The 26,072-nt window shown below is 53.6% G+C and overlaps 1 protein-coding gene across 2 annotated transcripts; it reads left to right on the top strand.

Annotated features, from left to right (window-relative positions):
- Nucleotides 1-1,847: 1,847 nt before the first annotated feature.
- CDK2 (cyclin dependent kinase 2) lies at nucleotides 1,848-26,028 on the top strand. Of its 2 annotated transcripts, none has more exons than XM_075901930.1 (8): nucleotides 1,848-2,100; nucleotides 4,344-4,421; nucleotides 4,731-4,851; nucleotides 4,944-5,114; nucleotides 5,735-5,836; nucleotides 7,113-7,246; nucleotides 8,486-13,883; nucleotides 25,987-26,028. In XM_075901930.1, the coding sequence occupies exons 1-7, from the start codon at nucleotides 1,985-1,987 to the stop codon at nucleotides 8,535-8,537; spliced, it is 774 nt and encodes a 257-aa protein (XP_075758045.1). In that variant the 5' UTR covers nucleotides 1,848-1,984; the 3' UTR covers nucleotides 8,538-13,883; nucleotides 25,987-26,028. The 2 variants fall into 2 exon arrangements, with proteins under 2 accessions (XP_075758045.1, XP_075758044.1); XM_075901929.1 differs by having other exon boundaries at nucleotides 1,849-2,100; nucleotides 7,043-7,246.
- Nucleotides 26,029-26,072: the final 44 nt, after the last annotated feature.

Here is a 26,072-nt window from a genome sequence, read left to right as displayed (position 1 = left end):
ATATGCCTTGTGAGTGATCATCTGAAAATCCATAATTCACTGATCATTATTGTCCTGTTAAAATAGGTGTGGCCACATTGTATGTAAAGTTATAAGATTCCATTGGATGATGTTACTACGGGTGTATTTCCAATCGGGGAAGAAGCACAAATAAATTCTTCAGTAAGTAAAAGGCAAACTGATGCTTCTGCCAGGAGTCAGCAAAACCAACTGGACTGTTCCCTGGTTAGGCAGCCCTTCTTTAGCAAGAAGGGTGCGAACAAGAAATTCACGGCTTGACAGAGGAACAGGCTGGCTGACACTTGAACCCCAGCTGGGGATGATTCTCAAAGAGGAGGAAAATGGGGAACAGAGGCCCCACCCCGATCACATCTTTCTCTTCATCTGTACTGGGGGTTTCAACAATATTTCAAAGACAAAGGAAGTGTCGGTGAACTGGAGAGGGGTCCTGGTGGAAGGAATCCAGCCAGACTGCTGTTAAAATATGGTGACAGAAATCCAGCTGCTCTTAGTTCACCTAACTAAGTAAAGTATTAGTTTGTGTTTTATCATTTATTTCTTTGTAACCAATTCTGACTTTCATGCCTTATTCCTTTGTCATCACTTCAAATCGATCTTCCTGTAGTTAATACGTGGGTTTGATTGTTTACCTAAACCCCTGTGTTTGGACTGAAGTGGTCAGGAATTTCCATTTGAGATAACCAGGGTTCGTGCATAGCTCCATAATGATGGACTTTCTCGGAGCGTGTACTGCACAGAGGGGGAGAGCTGGGCAGGCACCTGGAACTGGTGAACCTGGAACCCTTTGGTGAGGAGACCCTGGGCTCAGGGAAATGAAGAGAGCCCATTCAAACAATAAACCTGCCTCACACCAGCAACCCCCTGGGTGCCCGTTCAGGAGCTGAGCCCCGGCAGGCAGCAAGCGCAGCGTATCACCAAGACACACATGAGCTCATCACTCCGAATAGCACGCAGGCTCACAAAGTGTAGGACAAAACAAGTTCCCCAGGAACTCCGCGGCCTCCCACGGCCGGCTCTTTTGTCTGCCCGATTGAAGTTCCCAGAGCAGGTGCTTCTAGGCCCTGCTCAAGTCAGGAGCATCTCACCAACCAGCGGCACAGCTTTGTCGTGCTGCCCTGCTCAGTACGGCTCTGGCAGGCCAGGCAAGGGGGTCACGTGGCTGGCTGGCTGCTAGGGTTGAAAATCCCACTGCAGAGGAGGCCGTGGGTGCAGAACCTCCAAGGAAGCTTGGAGCCTCCATGCTTTTCAGGAGCTGGCTCATAGTGGTTTCAAAGGAAGCTGAAAGTCCTGGTTCCCAGCGAGGTCCTCAGGGCAGAACCCAGCCCTGGCTTCCTAGGCAGTGTAGAAACAGGGTCCCGAGCCGGGGCACGTGAACTGAAATAATAAAGGAATCGATGGGAATCCAACCCTTGGAGTCCCCTTCATAGAGACCCAGCCAGAGCCTCTGCAGGAGGGACAGGAGAGAGGACAAGTCCCCTGGGAGGGGGGGCACATGGAGTTAAATAATGGGGGAGTCTCCTTAGGGGAGGGGCACAGGGTGCATCCCCCTAGACACAGCTCAGGGGGCTCAAGGAATCCAGCAGGGGAACTGGGGAAATCACCCCAATAATACACGGAGCTGGGAGCAGCCTTTGGCCTGGCTCCCTCACTGACACCCATGGGGGGGTCCTAGGGCTTAGGGGCACCCTGGCTCCGGCCGCCCCTACAAGCGGGGAGGGCTGCTCCTGCCTCCGGGCCTGTCCCTTTAAGGAGACTCCCGCGTCGCCTCCAGCGCGCTCCTCCCCTCCCTCCGGGCGCCAGCCAATGGCGCGGCGGGTGGGGCGGGGCGAGTGGAACGCGGGAAGCAGCCGGGCCGGGGGTTACATTGTAGCCAGTTGGGGGGTGGGCTGGTAACCGCCGGGGGACGCGGAACGCGCTGCCGGGCCCGATCCCCGGCACCCGGGCCCGATCCGGGGCCGGCCCCATGGAGAACTTCCAGAAGGTGGAGAAGATCGGCGAGGGCACCTACGGGGTTGTCTACAAGGCCAAGAACAAAGCCACGGGCGAGGTGGTGGCGCTGAAGAAGATCCGCCTGGATACGTGAGTCCCCCCCCGCGAAGGGGCCGTACCCCCCCCCACCCGTTCATGGGGTAGCTCCAGCTTTGGGGGGAGGAGTCGGCACCTCCCCGGCCGGCTCGGGGCCTTCTGCAGGACACCGCCCCGGGGGAAGTGCGGTGCCCCGGGGCCTGCAGATCTGGCGGAGAAAGCCCCCCCCCCCCCCGGTCCTTGCGGGACGGGCTGTCAGTGGGCACTTGGCTTGAGTCCACGTGCAGCCAAGGTGGGGCGGTCTGAGCACTAGGACTGGGCATGGGCGTTACAAGTAGGGGTGCGGGGCTGCTGCAGCGCTCCCCCCCCCCACTTAAAGTGGTTTCCGTTATATCCAGGCGTTACAGTTGGGGTCAGAGGTTCTCAGCGCCCCCCCCCCCCATAAAACTTGTTCCAGCCCTGCTGGTGTTGGGGGGGGGGCACCCCATACCCTCTCCATGGGAGCGCTGGAGGCTTCCCAGCAATTCCCAGCTCCTGTTCTCCCTGGGCTAAGTCCACCCAGCTGAACCCGTGGGGTGATGGGTGCAGCAGGAATTGCATCCCTCCACCATTTCTACAGCCCCATTTCTGGTGAGTGGGGGAGTTCTGCCCCATACTCTTCACTGGTGCCCTGACAAAGGTCACGGGGCGGGGGGGAGAGACTCAGACCCACACTCCTTAGGCTTTGCCTGTAGCTGTGCTTAACAGCCATTCTCAGAATTAAGTCTGAATCTGGGGCTGGTGTCCACCCTACAAGGGGTGTGGGTCTCTTGGTGAGGTTCGGAGATGCCAGGGGCATGATGAATGGATTGGAAAACCCGCCTTGGAGGGACAGACTCAGGGAGGTCCGAGCGTTTAGCCTCACAAGGAGCAGGGTAAGCAGTCACCGGCCTAGTCAACAGGTTGGACCGCGAGCCAAGTCCAGGCCACCAGGTGTTTCTGAATAGGCCACAAAATCTTTGTCTTTACTTATTCGTTATTTATTGCTGGAAGACTTACCTGGTGCTGCTCAGGTCCTAATTATTGTGCTTGTCCCTCGTCCGGGGCAGATCCAGGTTTGTCTGCCCCCTGCGCCCCCTAGCCAGAGTGAGGAATGCAGCAAATGGTGCATTTTCCCCTTGCTACCTGATGAAGAGGAACAGCCAGCAATGTTCCCGTACGAATTGTGTGGGGGGGGGGAGTTCCCTTCCTAAAGGGTACCTGGGGGGTGGGAGGCGAGAGGCTCAGGGCTGGGGCAGTCCCATGGGGGGCAACCCCTTTCCCCTGCCTGGTGGCTGACTTTTTTGTACGGTTTTCTGAGAAGCAGTCCCATTCCAGACACATCCCATTTCCCTGGCACAACCCCTGACCTGGCTTTAAGTTATGATAAGAGGAAGCTGCCTACTGACCTTGGTGGTCCTAGCTCTCAGCATTTAGGAGGAGTCCTTGAACAGACAGACTCTCAAACTCTCTCAATACATCGCTGTGTGAAAAAGGGTTCCCTGGAGCCTGGGCCTTGACTGCCCTTGGTCTAAGAGCCCCTACCTGGGGAATCAGAATTTGGCCACTGCCTTGTCAGTCTTGCGGACAAAGGTCTAAGAGATGCAGTGGCAGGAAGTTGGAGGTCGAGTTGGTCTGGGAAATAAAGCCCACGTTTGTAACAACGAGGGTCATTCGCCACTGGAACGAGCGCCCAAGGGTTGTGGCAGATGCTCTGTCACTGGCCGTTGTTCGGTCAATGGGGTTGGGCCTGGCTGTATCCCAGGCCAGGGCTGCTCTGCTGCATGTTGCAGCTGGTGCCCTGTCCAGCAGCTGGTGCTCTGGCCCCTGGCGTGAGCACGTCAGTTTCTTTCTGGGAGTGGATGGGCAGCGCTCAGGGCAGTGCCTTTGGAGAGCCCTGGGCTCCCAGGTTCCGACCCAGACAGCTGGTTTGGTCCAGATGTGATTGGGGCAGGAGTCCAAGCAGGGCCTTGTTGGCTCTGGACCGATGTTAAGGATCCCGAGGGGGAGCAGAAGTTGCTTCCCTGTGTCCTAAGCTGCCCCCTCTCTTCGCTGTTGCTTCTACCCCAGAGGTGGCTGAGTTTCCATGGTGGTACATCGGGGTAAAGGGCTTTTGGCTTGTCACTGCTGCCCTCAGTTGGCACTTGTGTGGGCTGCAGGGCAGGTCTGAGCTGGGACAGAGTCGTTAGGCTGCCTGGTGTGAGGTCACTAGAGCGGGGCCGAATGGAGCCCCAGAATGGAGCTTGTCAGGCTCCTCATGGCTTCCCCCCCCACTGCAGAGAGACGGAGGGTGTCCCCAGCACGGCCATCCGGGAGATCTCCCTGCTCAAGGAGCTGAACCACACCAACATCGTCAAGTAAGTGGGGGAGGGCGTGTTATTGACATCTCAGGAGGGTGGCTGGGCTGCTGGGATCCAGAGCCCTCATCCCCCCGGGAGGGGGGGGAGGGAGCACCCAGATCCGTGACTTTCATGTGGCCGTCATCTGTGAGACATGGCTGGTCTTGGCCCGGCTCCCCAGCACGCAAGCTTGTCACGCTGGTGCTGCCCACTTCCATGGTTGGCAGCCCCAGCAGAGGCCGAGAGGGGCATGGGGCACAGAGTGCGAATGCCCCCAGCCCTCTAATCAGGGCAGAAGCCGTGACGTCTTCTCCTTCCTCTCACCAGGCTGCTGGACGTGATCCACACCGAGAACAAGCTCTACCTGGTCTTCGAGTTCCTGCACCAGGACCTGAAGAAATTCATGGACTCGTCCTCCGTCAGCGGCATCCCTCTGCCCCTCATCAAGGTAACCAGCCTGGCCGGCACGCTGCTCACACCCCCTACCCCCGCGAGCCCAGTTCTCCTCTGACCTCCAGCCCTGTCTGCCTCCTGCTGCAGAGTTACCTCTTCCAGCTACTGCAGGGCCTGGCCTTCTGCCACTCCCACCGGGTGCTGCACCGCGACCTCAAGCCCCAGAACCTGCTCATCAATGCCGAGGGAGCCATCAAGCTGGCGGACTTCGGGCTGGCGCGGGCATTCGGCGTGCCAGTGCGGACCTACACCCACGAGGTGCATTGGAGGGCTCCTCTCCCCTCCACCCATCTGCTGGGATCCGGGGGCTAGGCAGTGAGATGGGGGCCACCTCTCTGGGGTAGGTGCCTCTTGATGGGGCGGAGTATCCCTGTCCTCCCTGCACCAGGACCCCCCACTCCTGCTGAGAACGGCTGGCTGATCCCGCCTCCTGCGGCATGTATGTGATGGGACTGGGTGATCATGGCCGGCCCATGCTGGTTCCCCCAGGGCTGAACCTGGCAGCCATGCCACCACAGGGCCTAGGGAGCAGGAGAGATCTGGCTGCTTCCCTTGGGCATGCACCAGGCTCCCAGGTCCAGGACCTCTCGCCCTGCCACTTTGTTCCGGGGTCGGAGTCCTGCCGGGGTTGGAGTGTGTAACGGTTACAGCACAAGGCCGGGAGCTCAGACTCCTGGGTTCTGTTCCCCACTCCCCCAGAAATTCGCTTTCTCCTTGGGTGAGCGGCCTGTCCCGTGCCTTGGTTTCCCCATTTGCCGAATGGGGGTTATGGCGTCTTCCGATTGTGAGTAAAGCCCTCTGGGGTCCGTGGAGCGGAAAGGGGGATCGATGCCCCTGTCACAATTAACAAGGATCTCCCCTTTCCTCCCCTTCACCAGGTGGTGACTCTCTGGTACAGGGCCCCTGAAATCCTGCTCGGCTGCAAGTACTACTCAACGGCTGTGGATATCTGGAGCCTGGGCTGCATCTTTGCCGAGATGGTATGTCCTCCCCCTGTCCCTCCCGTGCACACACGTGGTTCTTCTTGACCTGCAGAAAGGGAGGGACCTGGGGGCCAGGTGCTGCTCCCCCATTGGGTGGAGGAGCCAAACGAGCATGACTCCTATGTTGAGAGCCTGATCCTGCCCCTCCTGACAGCCGTGTGCGTGCTGGTGAGCGACAGGCAACTGTGAGATGGGGGGGGGGTCTTGCTTGATGCTGCTCCCCTCTGTTTGTAGCGCGTCCTGCCACGCGCTGGGGACGGGGGCTGAGTTACGTTCGATCAGGATGAGTTGCACCGTCCTGCCTCTTGCACCCAACCACCGCCGGGCCCCAGGACCCTCGCAGTGGCAGGTCTCGCCTGGTGCGTGGCACGCACGCCTCCCTGCTTCGTCTCCCCTGGGCAGGAGAGGCAGCGTTAAGCTTGCGAACGCAGGACGGGGGCAGATCCTCGCCTGATGGGCTCTGATCAAGGGCCCCCCGCATGCTGCCCGAGCTGCTGATGGTGTCAGATGGGCCTCGCTTCTTCCGCCCGGGGCAGCTCCAGGATGTGCTCGGTGACGCTGCCCCGGCCCCAGAGAGGGGTGCTGACCCGCCGAGCGGGAATCGGGAAATAAAAGGGCTCTGTTGCGTTCTCCGGGGGGTGCCCTGCCTGGTATTTCCCCTGCCCCAGGGGAAGGGGTTGTCACGGCAGCGTTGTCATGTGGAGTGCCTGGGCCGGTGTCTGTGTCATGGGGTGGGCCAGGGGGCAGGCCACCGGAGCCAGCTGGTCTTAACCCTTTGTGCCCAGGCCGTCCCCACCCCCTCTGGGTGGAGGCTGTGCTGCAGCGGGAGAGGGGGATCTGCTGAGGAGCACAAGCTATTGACTCCTCTCTCCCCCCCCACTCCCTTCTGCGCTGAGCCCGGTTACTGGGGTGTGGCCAAAGCTGCCTTGGAAAGCAGCTGCCCTGGATCTGGAGACATCAAGAAACACGGCTCCTCCACTTCCTTGGGGAGTCCGTTGCAGTGGCTAATCACACGGGCTTGGGCGGTTCATCTCCCTGCCCCTGCCAGAGACTGTCCCCAGCCCTCCGATCGCTCCCCGGGGAAGAGAGGAGGGTGGGAGGCGCTGGCCATGCTGCTGTAACGGGAAAGCCCCCCCCTCGCAGCTTAGCGCCCTGGGGGGGCTGTGCCAAGATCTTGTTTGACCCTCCCACCCCGCTCTTCAGATCACCAGGAGAGCCCTGTTCCCCGGAGACTCAGAAATAGACCAGCTCTTCCGCATCTTCCGGACTCTAGGCACCCCGGACGAGGCTGTGTGGCCCGGGGTCACGTCCATGCCCGATTACAAGCCCAGCTTCCCCAAATGGGCCAGGCAGGACTTCAGCAAGGTGGTGCCCCCCCTGGATGAGGAGGGGAGGAAGCTCTTGGCTGTGAGTAGTGGGGGACTCCAGGATCGGCTCTGTTAGCTCGGGGGCGGGTGGCGGAGAGGAATGAGGTTTCTGGGGAGAGGGCAGGGCTGGAGCGGGGGACTGGGCGCCTCTTGCCATGCAGCCAGAGCCAAGCTCCTTTGCTCTCCACCCCTGCTACGTGCACAGCAAGTGCCCCTCCTCCCTCTAGCCCCGCACTGGGGCAGCCTGAGACATGACTGGGCCATGGCTTGTCCAGCCTGTGCAGTCGGGGGCAGAACCAGGACCCCCCGCTGACGTTGCTCCCATCCCCAAGCTACAACCAGAACCCAGGAGTCCTGCCTGCGAAGCCCTGGAGATGTTGGGTTCGCAAGGATTCTCTCTCCTTCCTTGTCCTTAGCGGGGGCTGTTGGGAGACCTACCATGCTCTGCCCCAGAGGCAGCTGCACTCCAGCTGGGGGAGCGTCCCAACTTGGTGCTTCATGATGGATGGTGTCATGGGAATGACTAGTCTCCTTCCCCTCCCTCCCCCATAGGCTCCTAAGACTGGAAGAGTCATCGAGTCCAACCCCCTGGTCAAATTGGGACTCATAGGCTCATAGACTTTAAGGTCAGAAGGGACCATTATGATCATCTAGTCTGACCCCCTGCACAGTGCAGGCCACAGAATCTCAACCACCCCTCTTAGAATAATCCTCTCACCTATATCTCAGATATTGAAGCCTTCAAATACTTTGAAGGCCCGAACATGCAGAGAGTCCTTCAGCTGTGATCTGCGCCCCATGCTACAGAGGAAGGCGAAAAACCTCCAGGGCCTCTGCCAATCTACCCTGGAGGAAAATTCCTTCCTGACCCCAAATATGGCGACCAGCTAAACCCTGAGCATGTGGGCAAGACTCACCAGCCAGACACCCAGAAAGTTCTCTATAGCAACTCCTATCATCCCTCCATTGACCTATTTCTAACTGATAATGAATGGTCAATTAGTTACCAAGATCATGTTATTTCATCCGACCAACCCCAACTCAATCAGCCCAGCCAGGGCTTTGTCAAGCTGGGAGCTAAACACCCCTAGGAATGGAGACTCCCCCCCTCCCTAGGGAACCCAGCCCAGCGCTGCCCCCCTATCCTAGGGAAAGAGTTTTTCCTAATATGCAAACTAGACCCCTCCCCCCACAACTTGAGACCATTACTCCTTGTTCTGCCACCTGCCCCGGCTGAGGACAGCAGTGGCCTATAACCGCCCATCCCTCTTCTCCCCAGCAAATGCTGCACTATGACCCCAACAAGCGGATTTCGGCCAAGTCGGCGCTGACCCACCCCTTCTTCCAGGATGTCACCAAGGCCGTCCCTCACCTGCGCTTGTGAAGTGGCTTTGGGGAGGGGGCCAGCCCGGCCTCTGCTGCCCCTGCACTGGCTCCGTCTGGCTTGTGCCTGTATCTGAATCCAGCTCCTGGGCCCGCCCCAGGGCTCCTGTGGCTCATTCTGCCTCTGGGGACTTGCACTTAAGCCTCCCGACCTTGCGGCTGCTGAACTGACGGGGTGGGACCCCCATCCCAGCCCCCATAGCCCTGGTGGGAGCTCCCAGTCTGTGACTCTGATCCTCCCTGGAGGGCTTGGATTCCAACACCAGCAATGGGACATTCCTCGCTGCAGCTGCGACCTTTCCCCTTTTGCCTCCCTCAGTGTGCCCCCATCTGGGACTTTTTTCGGAGGTGTCTTGCGTCCTCTGGAGGCCCCTCCCCCCCAATTTCCTGCTCCAAACCCCCCTGGACACCCCACACCTCGTCGATGGGAGGAAGCCTTGGAGGGTCCGCCTGCTTCGCATCTAGCACCCTGGAATCTGTGCTGCATCTGGGGGGAACTCCAGCGGATGCTCCCTGCAACTCCTGTACCTGCTGCGAGCTTGCCCCCGCTGCCCCAATCCCCAGTGGCTCTCTGGATCGTGGAGTCTGCCTCCCACAGGCCCACTCGGCTCCCCTCCTCTCCTAGCAGGCTCTGACCCCACAGCTTAGCAATCCCCCTTTATGTCCCATGGGTAGAAGCATTTTGCCTTCATGCACCCTCCACTCATATTCCCCCCTTCCCACAAGAACCTTCTCTCCAGCGTGATGCCCGGGTGCGCCCTGTGCTGCAGGGCAGCGTGTTGAACCCAGCAGCTGAAACTGACCGCCGCATCCGGCTCATCTCGTGGCCTCCCGGCAAGATGCCACCGGATCCTCTGCTCCCCGAAGGGCTTTGTTCCCAGTGGAGCCCCTGGCCCAACGGTGCTGCCGTCCTCTCTGACAGATTCTCTGCCTGCTGCCTCATTGGCTGCTCAGTCTTTGGTGCTGCCTATGGCCAAGCTTGATGCAAGGGGACTGATCCTCGGTGGGCGTCGATCACTGTGGTTCCACTGATTTGTGAATGGAGCTTATGCCAGGTACAGATCTGGCCCCAGAACCTGAAACACACACCAGCTGTTGCGAGGTGAGTCATGCCAGCCACACGCTGGGGAGGGCTGTCTCCCAGTGGTGGGGACTCCTTGTCGCTTTCTCTTTGGCTCAGATCTTTGCATACCAGAAGTGCTTCAGCCCCGGGGAAAGTCTGGCTCTGGCACATGGACCAGATCTCCAGCTGCTGTGGCCGATGCAACTCCCCTGAGTTCAGAAGAGCAGTGGTATTTACGCTAGCTGAGAATCGGGGCTCTGAAACCAGCTTGTGCACCCAACCTGAGATTTTTTTTAACTCTCCTCCTCTTCTCCTGTGAGCTTCTCCAGCCACAGTGATGCCTGCGTTTCTGAAAGGTCAGCTTTGGCCATCCAGCAAGGAATATGATTAGAAATCCTCAAAGAACAGCCTGAAGCTGGGGGATTCCTGAGTCAGGATTGGTGCAATCTGCTCAGATGGTCCTTGAGGATGGAGAAGGGGGACACTCTGTAGGAAAGTAGCCACCACCACTTAGCCTTTGGTAACAGCCAGATGTTCAGCAGCTGCTCCCTTTAAATGCAATGCAGACTGGGTGCTTGAATGGATAGTAGCACCATCATCAAGATTACTCGGGTAGCAAGTATTGATAGGGGCTTCTCTCCACCACAGTAATGCGGTCAGTTGCAGAGGAGCGTGACTACTGCCTTAGAAACTGCCACATCTGTAAACATCCCATGGTGTATGTAGTGGTAGCTATCACCTGCCCACTTCCAACCTCTTGGGGGTCTGTTTAAAAAGAGGATGGGGGAATCACATCTATCTCAAAACTGATCAGTTGACAATAGATAAATAGGCTGTTTAAAAACAGACTTTAGTGTATTTTATAGTAAAGTTTTATATTTAAGGGTTGTTTATAAAAGTATTTTAGAGGTACACATTAATATTCCAGGAGAGGAATGATCCTTAAGAGAATCGGTGAATTTAGCTCATAAGCCACCAAGTAGGTGGTGAGGATTGAAAATCAGAATGGTTCTGTTCCTACCACAGCTATTTTGATCTCTTGTCTCTTGAGTTTCTGCAGAGCAGAAAGGTTCTGTCTCATTTCCTTCCACAGCAAACTATTTTTTTTTCTCAACTTATTTGATTAAAAAAATTTGCAGGGTTAGGACACCAATGTAAAGTGCCTGATGAGAACCAGTTTGAGGAGGGCGGGAAAATTGAATCTCAGAACCTACAGCTACAGGGTGGAAGAGAGTTCCACCAAAACCATGCTCTTGCCAGTTTATGATTGAAAACAGAGCGCGATGGAGGAGGGGGTTAATAGCTATAACATAATATTGGGGAGCATGAATATATATATATATATTTTTAGACTGGAACAAGTAGGGAAATATTTATAAGGCTGTGTTAGTTTTAAAGCAGAGTTCTGGATTTGTACAAAGTTCATTAGACAAGCACCATGGACTTTTTTTCGAAGTGAATATTTAAAAAACAAACAAACAAATCCTAGAATATATTTGTCCTTGATTTTTGTAATTCTTTCTAGACTGTTTCTTACCAGATGTTAAAGATACTTTGTGATTGGTTTATAAATCATTAAAAATATTCTTAGTTTTAACTTGAGTTGTGAATGTGATTCCTCCCCCCCGCTCCCCCCAGGGAATTGCTGAATAGCTACTGAAGAAAATATCTTTTATTAGATGAGAGAGGAAGTCCTAGCCAGTGGTTAGGTTACTTAGAAACCGGTTCTGTTCCTACCTCTGCTACAGAGCCTGGGCAAAACACCCAAGCCCATATCCACAAAGGTATTTAAGTGGGTGTTAGACACATCAAAACCTTTGAGTCTGCATTCGGCAGACTGCTGACCAAAGTGTGGGATCGCCGTGGAATAAGCCTTGCTACAAAGCTTAAAGTCTATCGAGCAGTAGTGTTAACTACCCTGATGTATGCCAGTGAGACTTGGACTGTATACAGGAGGCACGCTAGGCAACTGAACCACTTCCACACGATTTGCCTCCGTAGACTTCTGAGGATCTGGTGTCAGGATAAGGTGCCAGACACAGAAGTCCTTTCTAGAGCAGGTCTGCCATCAGTTTACACCCTGCTGATGAAAGCTCAGACACGCTGGGCAGGCCATGTTGCAAGGATGCCAGATCATTGCATCCCTAAACAGCTCTTCTATGGTGAGCTGTTTCAAGGGAAGCGATCGCACGGGGGAATAAAGAAGCGATACAAAGATACGCTTAAAGCCTCTCTCAAGTCCCTGGATATTGACACCACCTCCTGGGAGACCCTGGCACAAGACCGATCAACATGGCACACGCTGATCTACCAAGGCTGTCAAACATCTGAAGCCAGAAGGACAACCATAGCACAAGAGAAGCGAGCACTCCGTAAAGCCAGAGTTGCAAAAGCTGCAACAGTGGTGCCCACACATGTCTACCCGACATGTGGCAGAACATTCCGTGCCCGTATCGGCCTTACCAGCCATTTGCGGACACACCGTGGACAGTCCACAACCCGCTAGATGTCAAGGTCCTCTTCAAATACGATGGACGAACAACAGACACATCAAAACCTTTGAGGATCTGGGCTTAAGAGTTCCTAGTCATGGGCTAAGCCCCCATGGTGCTAGATGGAGACAGTCCCTCCCACAAAGAACTTATAATACAAAACAACAGATGAAAGTGCATAAGCAGACTAGTACCAATGAGATGTGCAGTTAAACTAGGGTCCACTAAGTTGATTTAGGAAAGTGCAGTTCATCCCTGGAGTCTTGTCAGTAGTTTTTCCTTTTTTTAAAAAAAAGTGGAGCCATTTTAGTGGGAGGGAAATAGACCTTGCAGTAGATGTACTGATAATGGACACAGCTCCCCTTAGTAGCTCCGGCCATATTGGGATGGGCAGCCCTCCTGTTATGCCAGCCCTGCGATCCTCAGTCCTCACCCACAGCCTGCCCTCCTATCTGCAATAGCAGCTGCTGTATTCACTGAAGTGTGAGCTCTCGGGGGGCCCACGGGTTAGCTTTTGAGTGTGTTTGTACAGCACCTGGTGCAGTTGGGGGTGGGGAGGGCTGACTGGGATAGCAGCTCTGCCAATAACTGGGGGGGGGGGGGGGGGGACTGGCAAGACAGGCTCAGGCCCTCTCCTGGGTCACAGTGGGGCTGGTGGGAGTCACAGTAACCACCTGTTAGACCCATGGCCCCGCAGTGCCCGGTGCCCCACAGGCGTGATGGGCCATGCTTGGCCTGCCCTGCCCGGCTGCTGGCTCCCTGCCCATGCTCAGCCCTCCATGCCTGAACCTAGCCCCTGCCATGGGTCATTGTCCCTGGGCCACAGGCCCAGCCCTGCCTTTAGGGGGCTGGGCCCTCAGGCCCCGCCCCTAATATTAGGCCCCTCCCCTAATCTTAGGCCCCGCCCTCTTGTAGGCCCCACAGTCAGCCCCCTTTTCTAACCCTGGCTCCGCCCCCTAGGTATCTCATGGCCCCGCCCCTCAGATTCTGAGACCACCCCCCAGACCCTCTGCCTATTTTTAGCTCAATTAAGCTAAGGGAAGGGTTATGATAAGGTGAAAGGTCAGATTCCCAGGGGCCTCCGCGCCTACACCCGCCTTCTCGCTTTGCCAATCATCCGCGAACTCGTTTCTGATTGGCTAGCGGGGAGGCGGGCCGTCGTTTGCTCGGTTGGATGGGGGGAGTTAACCGACGCCCGCGGGGTGCTTGTCAATCATAGCACTCTGGTCTGTGATTGGTAGAGATGGAGCCCGTCTGCCCTGTGATTGAAAAGTAGGGACGGGATTCCGGATTCTGATTGGACGGTGGAGCTGGAAAGTGCCGCCCCTTTAGGTCACCTTATTTGTTGTTGCCGCAGCCTCCGGAACTACTGCTGTTTCATTGGTCTCAGGAACCGTCAGCTAATATAAGAGCCAGCCCTACCGTGACGTTTTTCCAGTTTATTGGTTCGTGAAGTTCCATGTTTCTCCCGTCTCCATTGGCTACATTGTGCGCCTGTCCGGCCAATTCTGAGTCCCTATTGGTGAATCTGCGAGAGTGGCCCGGCGATGCCTTTTCTGGAGCGGTGATTGGGCGCGTTGCCTGTCGGAGGCGTGCCCGCTCGCCTGCTGCCCGGCGCGGATTGGACCAGCCGCCGCTTCACCCCGCCCACCAGAGGAGGGTTTGGTTGAGAGCAGCTGTTTGTGTGTTCGACACTTTAGGGCCCGCGGCGGGGGGAGATTGCGCTGGAGCCGCCTCAGGTACCGGGTGGGCGCGCGCTGGCCGGGGGGAGGGGCTGGGCAGCGGGCGCCTCGGCTCGGCCCCGCCCCGGTCGCGCCGAGTGGGGGAAGGGCCGGGCCTGTGGCGGGGGATGTAGCTGCCCCGTGGGGGGAGGGGAGGCGAAAGGCCCCTGAGGCTTGGGGGTGAGGGGCGGGGCCTTGGCCTGGCGGGGTGGGGGTGGGGCAGGTTGGGGGGGGCCGTTGCTAGGAGGAAGTGGGGGGGCAAGACTGTTCCTGGCGGTAGCAAGAGCCTCAGGCTGCCCTGGGTGTGGGGGGGGGGGGATGGGCTGGACGGCTGCCCCGTGGGGGGGGAGTCAGGGCGTGTCTCCCTGTGGGGGGGGGGGTCTGCATCTTTGTTCCCTCCTGGCTTGGGCTTGTCGAGCTCCCTGTGCTCCTGCTCCCTGCCCGTGCTCCCTAGACGCTGCAGAGGTGGGTTGCGCTGGTTCCGTCCCGTCTCCCCCGCTGCTTGGGACCTGAATGCTCCTGTCCCAGTTCATGCTGGGCCCTCATATCTGCCCCTGTTATTAATGTGGAGGTTTTTTTTATCAGAAGCGCGGGGATAATACAGCACCGATGCTTCTCTCTCCTCCCCCTGGTCAGCCCGCCACATGCGCCAGCAGCTTATAACCCTTAACAGTAGAGACACTTGATCTGAGGAAGTGGGTCTGGCCCACGAAAGCTCATCATCTAATAAACCATCTTGTTAGTCTTTTAAAGTGCTACATAGTCCTGTATTTTGCTTCAGCTACACCAGACTAACATGCTACATTTCTATTACTATTGAACAGTAGAGACACTTGTGGAGGGAAAACAGGGCCTCGTTGTAGTTTAGTTCTGGTGAGCAAACTTGTGCAAGGAGAACCACATAGTGTGTATTTAATGTCCAGGGCTGGTCTGCCGACTCAGCCTCCAACATGCTCCTGGTGGGGCATTGCTGATGGTTCCACTAATCCTTGTAATTAGCCCCTGGTAGTGTGAAGACAGGCATATTAGAAATTCATGGATACACTCCTTCAGCCCTGAGGTGCTTCTGATCTTCTTCTTACAATTTAACTCCATTAAAAATGCATTGCAACAGGAGATCTCAGAGGGACAAAGTGATAAATATTTCTTTTGCTGAAGGGAGCAAAAAGAGACCTTCTCTTCTAAACAGGGGGGCTGGATAGAGGGGTTAACCTGGTGTACCATACGTTATCAGGTTGCCTCATGGATTGATCATATCAAGGGGGCTGATTGCCAGAATCCACTCCGGACTGTGTGTTAGTGTCTCAGCTGGAATCCTATGGACCTCACCAAACATAAGTAGAGGTTACACTGATGACATATTAGTGTGAGGTTAGTGATTGAATGTTTATTTCCAGGGCACTAGTGCCTCAAGGGCTCCTGGTATTTAGGCTAGTTCTTCTTCCTTCTGGGGTGGCCTCAGTGCAGTTTGCTTTTGTTAATTGTGACTGTCAAATTGGATGCTTGAGCATTTGCCTGTCCTTTAAGAAAAGGAGGAAGTTGGGGAGGCCTTGTAGCTCCTCAAGTCCATGCTATATGAGTATCTAATTTCTACCTTCAGTCTCTTCTTTATACAGTCTAGTTTGAAATCTCCTGAACTAATGGTGCTTTTGCTAGTTCTCTCTGGGAGTAAGTAGAACTGGAATTAGCAGGCTTTAGGATTGTTAACCTAAGGTTTCAGTGTTTATACCCATTTTAACTCCAGGTTAGGAATGGTAGAATGTTGGAGCTCCAGAGTCTGTTTCACTTGGCAGGCCCAAGTCCAACTGCCTATATCCCAGACTTCTAACACCCTCCCAAAGAGTGGCCATTCTAGCCCATAGGTTGTGGTACAGTGTGGGAGAAGTGATTGTCCAGAGGACAAAAAGTCAGCATGTAGGATTGTGGGCCCCCTTGGTACATCTGTATTGTGATTAAAATCTCTGTGGTGTGAGGGGTTGGTCTCACAGTGTGGACTCTAGCCCCAGCTTGCAGCTTTTTAGCTCTGGAGCCTGAGCCTCAGGAGCCTGAGTCAGTTGATGCAGGCTCTGAGACTTGATACATCTACACTGTGATAAAGGGAGAGCATCGGCTGCACCTACCCTGCAAAGCAATAAGGCTTGAGCCCGGGGTCTAAGCTAGGGATGTAATAGTCTAGTTGATTAACTGATAAGCGAAAGCTTATAGGTTAATGCTGTAGGCCAGTGTTTCTCAAACTGTGCTCTGCGGAGCCCCAGGGCCCTGCGAGACATCTCCAGGGGTTCCGCCAGGCTGACAAACTGGAAACCTTGATAGGTACAACACATACAATCAGTGGACCGTTGGGGCTCCACATAAATTTTTATGCATGTAAAGGGCTCTGGAGCCCAAAAAGTTCGAGAACCACTGCTGTAGACTACAGGCATTCTTCTCCCCCACCCCCCAGTAAATTTTTTAGCAGGCTGGACAGCAGTCCAGCTCAGTCCTGGCTCACACTGGGTCCTAGACCTACCTCTTCTCCCCCCCCTCCCTTATGGCTCTGCATTTAAAGTGTATTGGGAGCCAGGTGGGCAGGTACCCCGGCTCAGTTCTGGCTCATGCTGGGTCTGGGAGCTCAGACCCCTTCCCCCGGACAGGGGCTGCCTGGGGACTATAGAATAATCGACAAGAATTCATGAGGTTAATCGGCTATTCAGTTAACTGATATTTAACATCTCTAGTCTGGACTTGACTCAGTCTTGGACCCTCCACACCTTCTGGATCCTGGGTTGGGAGTAAAGGGAAGCAAGGGTTAAGCTTGAACCTGAGTTCAAACCCTGGGATTAATTGCAGTGTAGACACTAAGGATGTAAAATCCTGTTTAATTGGCTAACTAGTTAAACCTATTGGGTAACCAGTTAACCCACTAAAGGGAGCTAGTGGGTGGGGGGGGTGCTCCAGCCCAGCTAGATCAGCCCCTTTCTTTCCCCCCCCCCCACCCCCTCTGCTACAAGCAGGGGCTGCTCTAGCATCCTGGTCGGAACAGCTGCTTACAAAACACCCAGGTCAGCTGCAGGCAGGGCCTGTGCTGGAGCAGCCCCTGTATGTGGCAGGCCCCCATGGGGTAGGAGTAGCCCCCTGCCTGCAGCAGGTGAGGAACTGCTCCAGCCCCACCAGTTAACTGGTTAAGCTTCCACATCCCTAGTAGAGACACCCTGGGGGACTGTTCCATCCTCTGGCAGATCTCCCCGGCTCTTGTGAAGCCTGTCCTGATATTCAGGCAGAACTTGCCTCCCCTATGCCTTGCCCCAGCTATTTCCATTTTCCTCGCTTACAAAGCGAACAACTTCCTCTAAGTGTGATGGGGGAAGCGGATCTTCTGCTCTCGCAGGAGCCAAGTGGGCTCACCCCTCCCAGTGCTGAAATCTATAAGGGTCAACTGGTAGGGATCTTAAATTTAGATTAATTGGCTAATTGAATAGTCGATAAAGGCAGCTCCACCCCCAGGGCTGTTGCTACTCTTGAAAGGTGAAAGTGCTGTGGGGAGCACGGGGCCAGCAGGGGACTCAGGCAGCTCCCCACTGGCTCCCTGCTCTTCGTAGTGTTGAAAAGTTCTGACTCATGCTGGGTCTGGGATCACCGGGCCAGCTGGGGGCTCCCCATCTGACCCCAGGCTGCATGTGGCATTTCAAAGTGGCAGCATTGCATAGAGCCCAGGGTTGGCTCCAGGCTCCATGTGGCGCTGCTGCCTTGAAGCAGACCCCCCTCCTGCCCCCCCTCCCCTCCCCCGCCTGCAGCCTCTTTCTAATAGAGGCAGCAAGGGCAGAAGGGGAAGTGACTAGTCGACTATCCAATAAGCATTTGCTTACTGGATAGTCAACTAGTCATTCGCATCCCTAGTCACTGATGCATTCTACTCTATCCCTGCCTCAATTTCCTCCTCCTCTTCAATGCAGTCTCAGAAATATTGTGTGTTCTAAATGGCTTCACGTGGCAGTGCTTCCTCCCTGTGCTTAGTAATGTTTGACAGGCCTAGCTCCTACGTGAGCTTTTCTGACTTCTTACGGAGGGAAAGGAAGAGACTCTGCATGGTTAATGGCAAAGGCCTTGGAGCTAGGACTCTCGGGAGCTGCTGGGGAAATAGAGGTGCATAGAGGGGAAGTGACTTGCCCATCTGTAAAGAGGCAGGGACACTTATGCCCCTTTGTGTCAGGACCTATTCAACCTTACAAGTGCCTGTTAGTCACTTCCCCATGCTTGCCTAGAACCTGTCTGTGTCGTTATTAGCCCTTTAGCAACGTTAGGGGCCAAGCCAGTGAGGCAAGGGGAACTAACTCAAGTCCCCTCGTTGTAGTTTAAATAGTATTTGAAATCAATACATGCTCTTGCTAAAGACAACTTGCGGGCCCATTATTGGGTCTGTCCTGATGCATGGCGGGAAATATCCTGGCTTATTAGGGTGTCTCATGTCCAGAGCCTTAGCAAGCTTTGGACCAGAGCTTTCCATGCTGCATGCAGTGTGCATACCTCTCTGCCACAGCCTGTGCTTGACAGCAAATCCCCTTTTTGTTTTACATCTGCGACTGCCACGGAGAACAATCAGACTCCGGCAGGTTCAGAGAGAAGAGGCAGCTTTCTTGCAGGGTCCTTAATAAACCTCGCGTCCCTTAGAATTGCCAGCCCCTTGGGTAAGGTGTGTGGGGGTTGGCTTTGTGCTCCTGAAAGGGGTGGGACAGGGCTGGGGCAGCCAGCCCTCCGCACCACCTAGACGGTGCTTTGCTCTTTGCCCCTCACTCTTCCCCCCCCCCCGGCCCATCAGACCTCAGTGCCACTCGGTCTGCGCCATGTTGGGGCTCCAGTGGTGATTCAAAAGTGGGGCCCTTTTGAAAGAACAGTGGTGGGGAGCTCCGGACCGTTTTGAATCGCCAGGCCCTGAGGCAGTTGCCCCCTTTACTCCCCACTCTCCTTTCAGCAGGCCTGGCCTTTTAGGGTTGGCATGAAAACTTACTCTCCAAACCAGTGGTTCCCAAACTTTTCGGCATCACGCCCCCTTTTTGATTTTTAAGAAACCCTCATGCGCCCCCCCCAAAAAAAGCAGCAAAACTTGGGGTGTGTGGCTGGGTTGCCTCGTGCCCCCCTGGAATTTCTTCAGGCCCCCCAGTTTGGGAACCCATGCTCCAAACACTCAACTGTGGTGACTGCAGAGCTAATGCTTGCCCTGGGATGAGAAGTTTTATTCAGCTTTGCAAAGTTCTGCTTGACCCTTCCCTAGAGCGCTACATCACCCAATGCCCACTGAAAGCAATTGTTATATTGTACTGGTGAATTCCATCTCTGTATCACTGCCTTCTACTGCTCATCTGGGTTGGATAGGCCTTGCACAGCTAAGGGAGATTCTCCTCCCCCAGCCTCCCACAGAAATGGACCTGTGTGTGGGAGCAGGAGGGGCTGGACCCTAGCTCTGTGGCTGCCCAAGTTTTGAGTCAGTGTCGTATTTATTTGGGGCCAGTGGGGCATTCCTGGGTGACTGCGGGTGTTGTACAGGATATTCCTAACCCGTCTAGTAGAAAGAAGACTGGTGGCCCTTGATCCACCGGATATCAGTACTGTGAGTCAATGTGAATTACCTATTTAATGAGCAGTGGTGTGGAATGACTTCACATGGGAAATACTCTTGAGACAAATGTGCTAATTATCCCAGCGGTGACTCTTAAAGCTCTGTTTGGTGACTGTAATTGGAACCCAGCATGGTAGAGGAGGCTTGGCAGCGCTTCGTTTCAATCCAGGATACATGCAGAGGAAGGAGCTGAGGTGAGAACTGGGACCTAGGAATGGTGGCCTTCGCTTCAAACCCCATGTAGACAAAACCTTCCAACCCATCACCTCTTGCAAGTGGTTCTTGGTCTTAGTTCTCACCTGTACACCGGGGGGAGGATGCCTGCCTCTTTACTCACTAGCTTATCCTCAGCCTCTACAAGAAAGTGCTTTGAAGACTAGCTGTGGAGGTAAACCTGGCTTGTCTGAACCACAAATAGGCCCAAACCTATTGAGCAGCCTCGTACCTGGATGGGGTAAAATGGCAGATCTGTTGCAGCCTTACCAATAAACGGATGGGGGCTGTGTTCCTGTTATCCTACATCTCACTGTGTGTCACCTGGGCTCTTCAGGAACATCTCTGAGTCGAGCCGTGCTCCCTGCTCTATCTTCTCATTCCTGCGAGGAACCTGATCCTGCATGGGCAGAAGGCACTACTAGGGACTGTGCTGGGCTCGTATCTGGAACGCCTGCACGCTGCCGGGTCGGGATAGAATCCAGTTTTGCAACAGCTCTAAAACCTCGCATGCTATTTGCTGTCTGGCTTGATAATAACACAGGGCTGGGAAGAGAGGGCTGATGGCAGACTTAACCCCATGCATGCAGATTTGATGGCAGTGGCTTATGCTGTATGTGATTAGGACATAGGAAAAGTAACGCTGGCAACAGGAAAGCAGTTAACCCAGACAGGCTGTTGCAACTCCTCCTGGGAGTATCTCCCGAACAGGACCTCCCTCAAACAAAGTGCTGCTCTCAAACCTCCTAAAGACTGAACTGCAATGGATCACGTTAATCCCTGCCGTGACCCCACTGAAGTCAGTGCAGTGAAAGAACGATACGATCCAAGGGAAGATGTCCAGCTAGCTCCGTATGCTGCATGTTCCTCCTTTCAGTGCTGTCAGCAGGGCCAAGGAGTTTGTAAGGACTGGGCTCTGTTGCTCTCCTTCCCAGTTCTTTCTCTGTGCCATCCAAAAAGCAGTTGAACTTGCCCAGGGCGTCAGCCAGTCGAAGAACCCTGCTCCCCTTCTCGTGGTGGTAAAATGGTCCGCGAAACTGGCTCGTGAATCTTTAATATTGGCGGTGGAGACAAAGCACAGCTTGACTTGTCTGCTGCCAGGCAGGCACTGCGCTGCCTGCTGTTAGGACACCTTTATTGTAACTTGTGCAAGCGAGGGATTTTGATGTGTCAGTGACTGACACAGAGTAAAGTGGGATTCCTAGGGGGTCATCAAAGCCACACTTAGGCTCATGCTCAGTTGCTGTTAGTTGCTTACTGAAAACATTTTGCTTTGATCGGCAAGTACCTTTCCTAACAGATTGTAATTCTAACAGAGGCTAAATATCAGCCATGCAGGTATAAAATTACTCTGAAAGTCTCCAAAGGAAACTACAGGAGGTTATACTGACTTACTGGGAGATTGAAGAGCCAATGAACCTACGGGCTTTGGCCTGTCAGGGATCTGATACCTCATGCCAGTAAGTGGAGGGGGCAAGGGAGGGACTAAATGCCTCGTAGCCTTTTAAATAAAGGCGTCTGTATCCTCTATAGGAGCCCCTTGCTTCAGAGGAGGGTTCCAATTCAAAGAAATTAATTCTTGCTATTGGTGGAAGCTTCTATTTAGCAAATACAAGTGGGAAGTTGAATGAATTCCTATGATTGGATGGGGGGTGACTTCTTGGATCTATCCTGGGATTGTATTAATAGTGCTTATAACAGCGGTGGCTAGGGACCATCCAAGGACAGGGCCTCCTTGTTAGGCACTCCGCGGAGTGGAGTAGACCGTCCCTGTGCCAAGGAGTTTATAGTCTGAAGAGTGGATATAGCTCTTGGCTTCCCATCCCCATGCCAAGCAGTGGTCTCTGGGCACTAGTAGTACTGGGTGCCTTCATGGCCTGTGTTGGTTTGTCTGCTCTTGTGAGGTGTGTGCACACCTCACTTCAAAAGGCTTTGAAGAAGGTTGTCTTGTGGGAGGGAAACCTGAGTAACAGAAAAAACCCGAAGAAGCTGTTAGGTGCTATTGTGCAGGTTGAATGTTCTTGTGCATGACATGCAGGGCTGTCAGACTGTCTGCAGCTCTGCCAGACTCGCTTTATGACCAGGGCAAAGCCACTTCATGTCTGAGCTTTCCCTTCCTCCTCTCTGAAATGGAGATGCTACTCATGGGGTATTTGGAGGCTTCATTCAGATAAGCTGGTGAAGGGCTTTGAGAGCCTGGGGCTGGAAGGCCCTGTGGTTGAGAGAGGACAACTTTTATCTGGTACCAATTTAGTAGGCACTTAAGCACAAAGATGCTGAAACAAGCTCAGATAAACTTAGGAGCTGAAAAGTGTCCCTAGATTAGGCTCTCCTAGCCACCTCTCCGGGAAAGCTCTGGTGCTTTGGGGAACTAATGAATTCAGAGCCTCACAAGGAAGTGAAAAGTTGCAGCAATTGAGGAGAAGGGATTTTTTGTTGGAATGGTCACAGCATCCGTGTTTCACTTACTGCACAGTCTCAGGGGGAGGAGAGAATCATTTATTAAGATGGAACAACTGGGGCACTGCAGCTTAGACCTCCAGCATAGAGGGAAAGCCGGAGACATTCCTGATTTCTGTGGAGCCTTCAAAGGAGGGTATGTCTACACTACAGGGTTGTTTTTTTTCTGGAAAAACAGAACTTCACTTGTATTCACACTTGTATTCACACTGCAGTCGCGTTCTTTTGAAAGAAAATCGAAAGAACAGAGAGGGGGTTTCCGACGTTGGTAAATCTCTTTCTACGAGGAAGAAGTCTTTTTCCAGAAGAGCTCTTTCAGAAAAAGGCGTGTGTGGATGGGGAAAAGGGAGTTTTTTTCGCAAGAAGAGGGGGGAAAAAGCACAGGTGCCCTAGGGGCCCATAGTAATCACAGCTTAAATGTGAGAGAGCATCTGTTCAGTGTGGACGCTATCTTTTGAAAAAGCAAATCGCTTTTTCAATGTGCTTTGGCAGTGTAGATGCTCTTTTTCGGAAGTTCTCTTCCGGAAAAGCTTCTTCTGAAAGAAGCCTGCAGTCTAGACATAGCCGGAGAAATCATTTAAAAAAAAAAAAAAAAAAAAAAGCAAACCCCAAACAAACCACCCTTTGTAGGTCCCCTCTAAGGATCTGTGGTGATGGGTTTTACAGTGAGGTGGTCCTGTTGTCAAATACTCCCTCTTTCTCTGAAGTTTCCTTCATGTTTAGCCTCTTGGGACTTGCTTAAGCCAGCAGACACAGTACCGGTCACTGTAACTAACTAGCGATTGGCAGGTTGAGATGATGGGGTGACCAGCAATACACCCTTTGGGATAAGTAATGGGAGTGTCTTCAGTTGGAGAAGCCCGGTATTCTGTGGCTACCGCAGGCTAGACATCCAAAGGAGATTGGCTCATCGTGGGAGGAGGCACTGAGGACTTTCAAATCTGGCCCCAACTGTAGTTGCTACTCACTAATATTTCACCCTCTGTCTAAATCTTTGTCCTTATATGAATCATAGAGCTGGAAGAGATCTCAGAAGGTCATAGAGTCTAACCTCCTGCCCTAGGCAGGCCTGATCCCAACTAAATCAACCCAGCAAGGGCTTTGTCAAGCCGAGACTTTAAAATCTCTAGGGATGGAGACTCTGCTACTTCCCTAGGTAACCCATTTCAGTGATTCGCCACTCTCCTAGTGAAATAGTTTTTCTGAATACCCAACCTGGACCTCGCCCAGTTGAAGCTCTAACCCTGCATCCATGCAGCCTGGGTTTTTCCAGAATCACTGCTGCTTCTCCAGAATCAGGCAGGACTCTCCCTCAGAAACTCCCATCGGATATGGATGAGGTCACTGCTTAATCATTTCCCCCTCACATAGTTAACGAAGTCATCAAAGTGGAAGGAAGCATTTCCCTGTCTTTAGCCAACTCAGCTCCAGGAAACCCGAATGCGCAGTACTTGGGTTGCTACCAGGCAGCTTTGGCCATCATGGGCTTTGAAACCTTTTCCTGTTGTTCTTGGATTCTTGCTTTAGAAAACATGAAATGGTGACCTTCATGGAACTGGGAGGTATGGGGCTGCCCAGCATTTGGTTTGTACACAATGCTGTGGTTACACTTAGCATTTTCTGCTATCTTTTGCCCTTTACTCTGCTTGTATCAAAGCATGTGGGGAATGGGAAATGTCAAGATCTAAAGCCACCAGCCCAATTGTCTGTACTTTGGGAAACTCAGCTCAGCGGTCACCGGTGCTGACTGTGGAACCCAGAAATGGGCTTTGAAGAGTTCATCCTTCAAATCCCAGCAGCCAGTAGGCAAACCACACGTTTTGCTAAATCCCCCCTGGCTCATTGGTGGTGGTAATAACTCACTGAAATAAAGGGTTGAGATGTGCCTCACTTAACACTAATCCGTTAAATGGTGAAATAAACAGACTCTGGAGTTTAATGCTGTTGCCTTCCATTGCTCCCGATATGTGTTTTTTGCGGTTACTAACGTACCAAAGCAGACAGAGCTATTTGAATTAACAGTTTGGCTACATTGCTTTCTAAGGGGATTCCAGTAAGAAATCATCACTAGTATGCATGTGTTTTGAGCTCTTAAAATGCATTTCATGTCTGGTCAAAGGAACTCCTCTTGCAGGCTCCTAGTTGAAATCCTGAGAAACCGTAGGGGCTTGAACTCTCAGCTACTGGCAGAAGGAAGGCATTGGCTACAGGCATGCTGGAACCAAGACAAGAGGCTGTAGTTCACAAATTGATGCATGGACGCAGATGTGTGGGAGCTTATTTCAGATGCTGTCCATTTCAATTAGCACCCCCTTCCCCATACCCTTTGTGGCCAACACTTGAAATAGAATCTTCTATTATTGATTGTACAGCTGTGAATTAAAACAGGTCTCGCTTTCTAGACTCTGACTTGCATACAGACAAACCTAGACTCTCCTGCCTCATCTAAACGCGTACCTGTCAAACTATTGCAAACCTCTGGCTGCTTCAGGTATCAGTGGCTTATTTAGGTTTAGTTTAAACCTATTCCTAGTTGACTTCACTTAAACTGTAATAAGCTGTTCACACAGCCTCTGGCACAATTTAAAAACAGTGAATGGTCCTGCAGCACCTTAGACTAAAAAAACATGCAGCTAGTATGAGCTTTCAGGAGAGACACTGGTGTTTTATCTGAAAAAGTGGGTTCAGTTAAACCAGAATAACTCCGGATGTAGAGTCAGCGTTCTGTCTCCCCATTTGTTCCTCCTCAGAACTCCCAGCCATATGGTTTGATTGTTTGGGTTTTTTTCACCCACTGCCTGTGGTGGGGGAAGGAATCTTTGGTTATGGACAGTCGCTATGTGACAGAGACCAGGGTCTTGTCAGTTTCACTCTTACCTGTGAAAAGGCTCTTGCACAGATCTGCAGCAAAGCTTTAAAATGGGAGGAGGGAGGCTGGGAAGAGAACATGGTCTGCCTATAGCCCCTGTGTGGGATAACGTGAGAGTGGGGAATCTCAGAATACTTAAACAAAAACAGACCAAAGTGTCCCTTGCTTAGGAATTTCCCTTCAGAACTGCAACCCTGAAATAGTTCCATCCCTCTGTCCTGCCCTCAGAGAGCTGGGGGGAGGTGAAAAGCAGATTTGGAATTTCAGGCCACTTGCAACAAACTGAACAGATGTATTCAGGTTGCAAAATGGGGCCGGAGCTTGTTGCTGTGTAACGGAGAGCTCTTGAATCTCCTTTCCTCCTGGAGTAGGTCAGAGGTGCTGCCCTTCCGCCCCAGCCCTCGGTACCACATGGCTCAGCGTGAGCTCCTATCCAGGAGCTGTTGGCTACGTCTCCAGGAATGCAAGTGAGACATCTGCTAGGATTGCTGACTCACTTGCTCTGGTGCACCGGCCACTCGGCTCTAAGGAGCCAGCGTTTTCTTGCCCTCCTTGGACTGATTTCTGCTTGTCAGCTTTCTACTTTTTAAAGCTTGTCTGCCAGTGAGGCTGGGGGAGCAAAGGCCTCTCTGCCTCGGTGTACAGGGAATCGGAACTCTTTGCAGGAAAGGGAGCCTGGCCCAGTAGGTCTAGTGGGCAGGTCAGACTTCGGGGTTCTATGCCTCACTATGCTGCTCAGGAGAAATTCAAATGCCGCCCAGCTGATCAGCAGAGTGCCACTTGCCCCTGTGTCTGGTATTCAAGGCAGTTACTGGTCCCATAAATTGGGGATAAGCCCCTCTTCCGGCTGCTCTCTGCTTCTGTACTAGTGGTGTGAAAAGCAGCTCCATTCAGCTGAGTTGATGGCTGAGGCCAAAGTGCTAGGAGCCCTGTGAACTCCGCAGTATTGTATCTCTGCTGATTCTTCACCTCCTTTTCTGTTTCAGGAGACTTGAGCCAGTAGGATACTGCAAACCCAGCTGCTCCCCTCACAAGAGCTGGTCAGTGGCACAAAGGTTCTCTGATCCGCTGG

This window comes from Pelodiscus sinensis, chromosome 19 (genome assembly GCF_049634645.1).
Source record: "Pelodiscus sinensis isolate JC-2024 chromosome 19, ASM4963464v1, whole genome shotgun sequence".
NCBI classification, from domain to species: Eukaryota; Metazoa; Chordata; order Testudines; family Trionychidae; genus Pelodiscus; species Pelodiscus sinensis.
This window is presented reverse-complemented; position numbering and strand designations above follow the sequence as displayed.

Excerpts from the sequence above, each read along its gene's own strand:
- CDK2 (XM_075901929.1), top strand. The coding sequence starts at position 1,985 with ATGGAGAACTTCCAGAAGGTGGAGAAGATCGGCGAGGGCACCTACGGG. Across the intron at positions 2,101-4,343 it reads AAGAAGATCCGCCTGGATAC|AGAGACGGAGGGTGTCCCCA; the intron begins GTGAGTCCCCCC and ends CCCCCACTGCAG. Across the intron at positions 4,422-4,730 it reads AACCACACCAACATCGTCAA|GCTGCTGGACGTGATCCACA; the intron begins GTAAGTGGGGGA and ends TCCTCTCACCAG.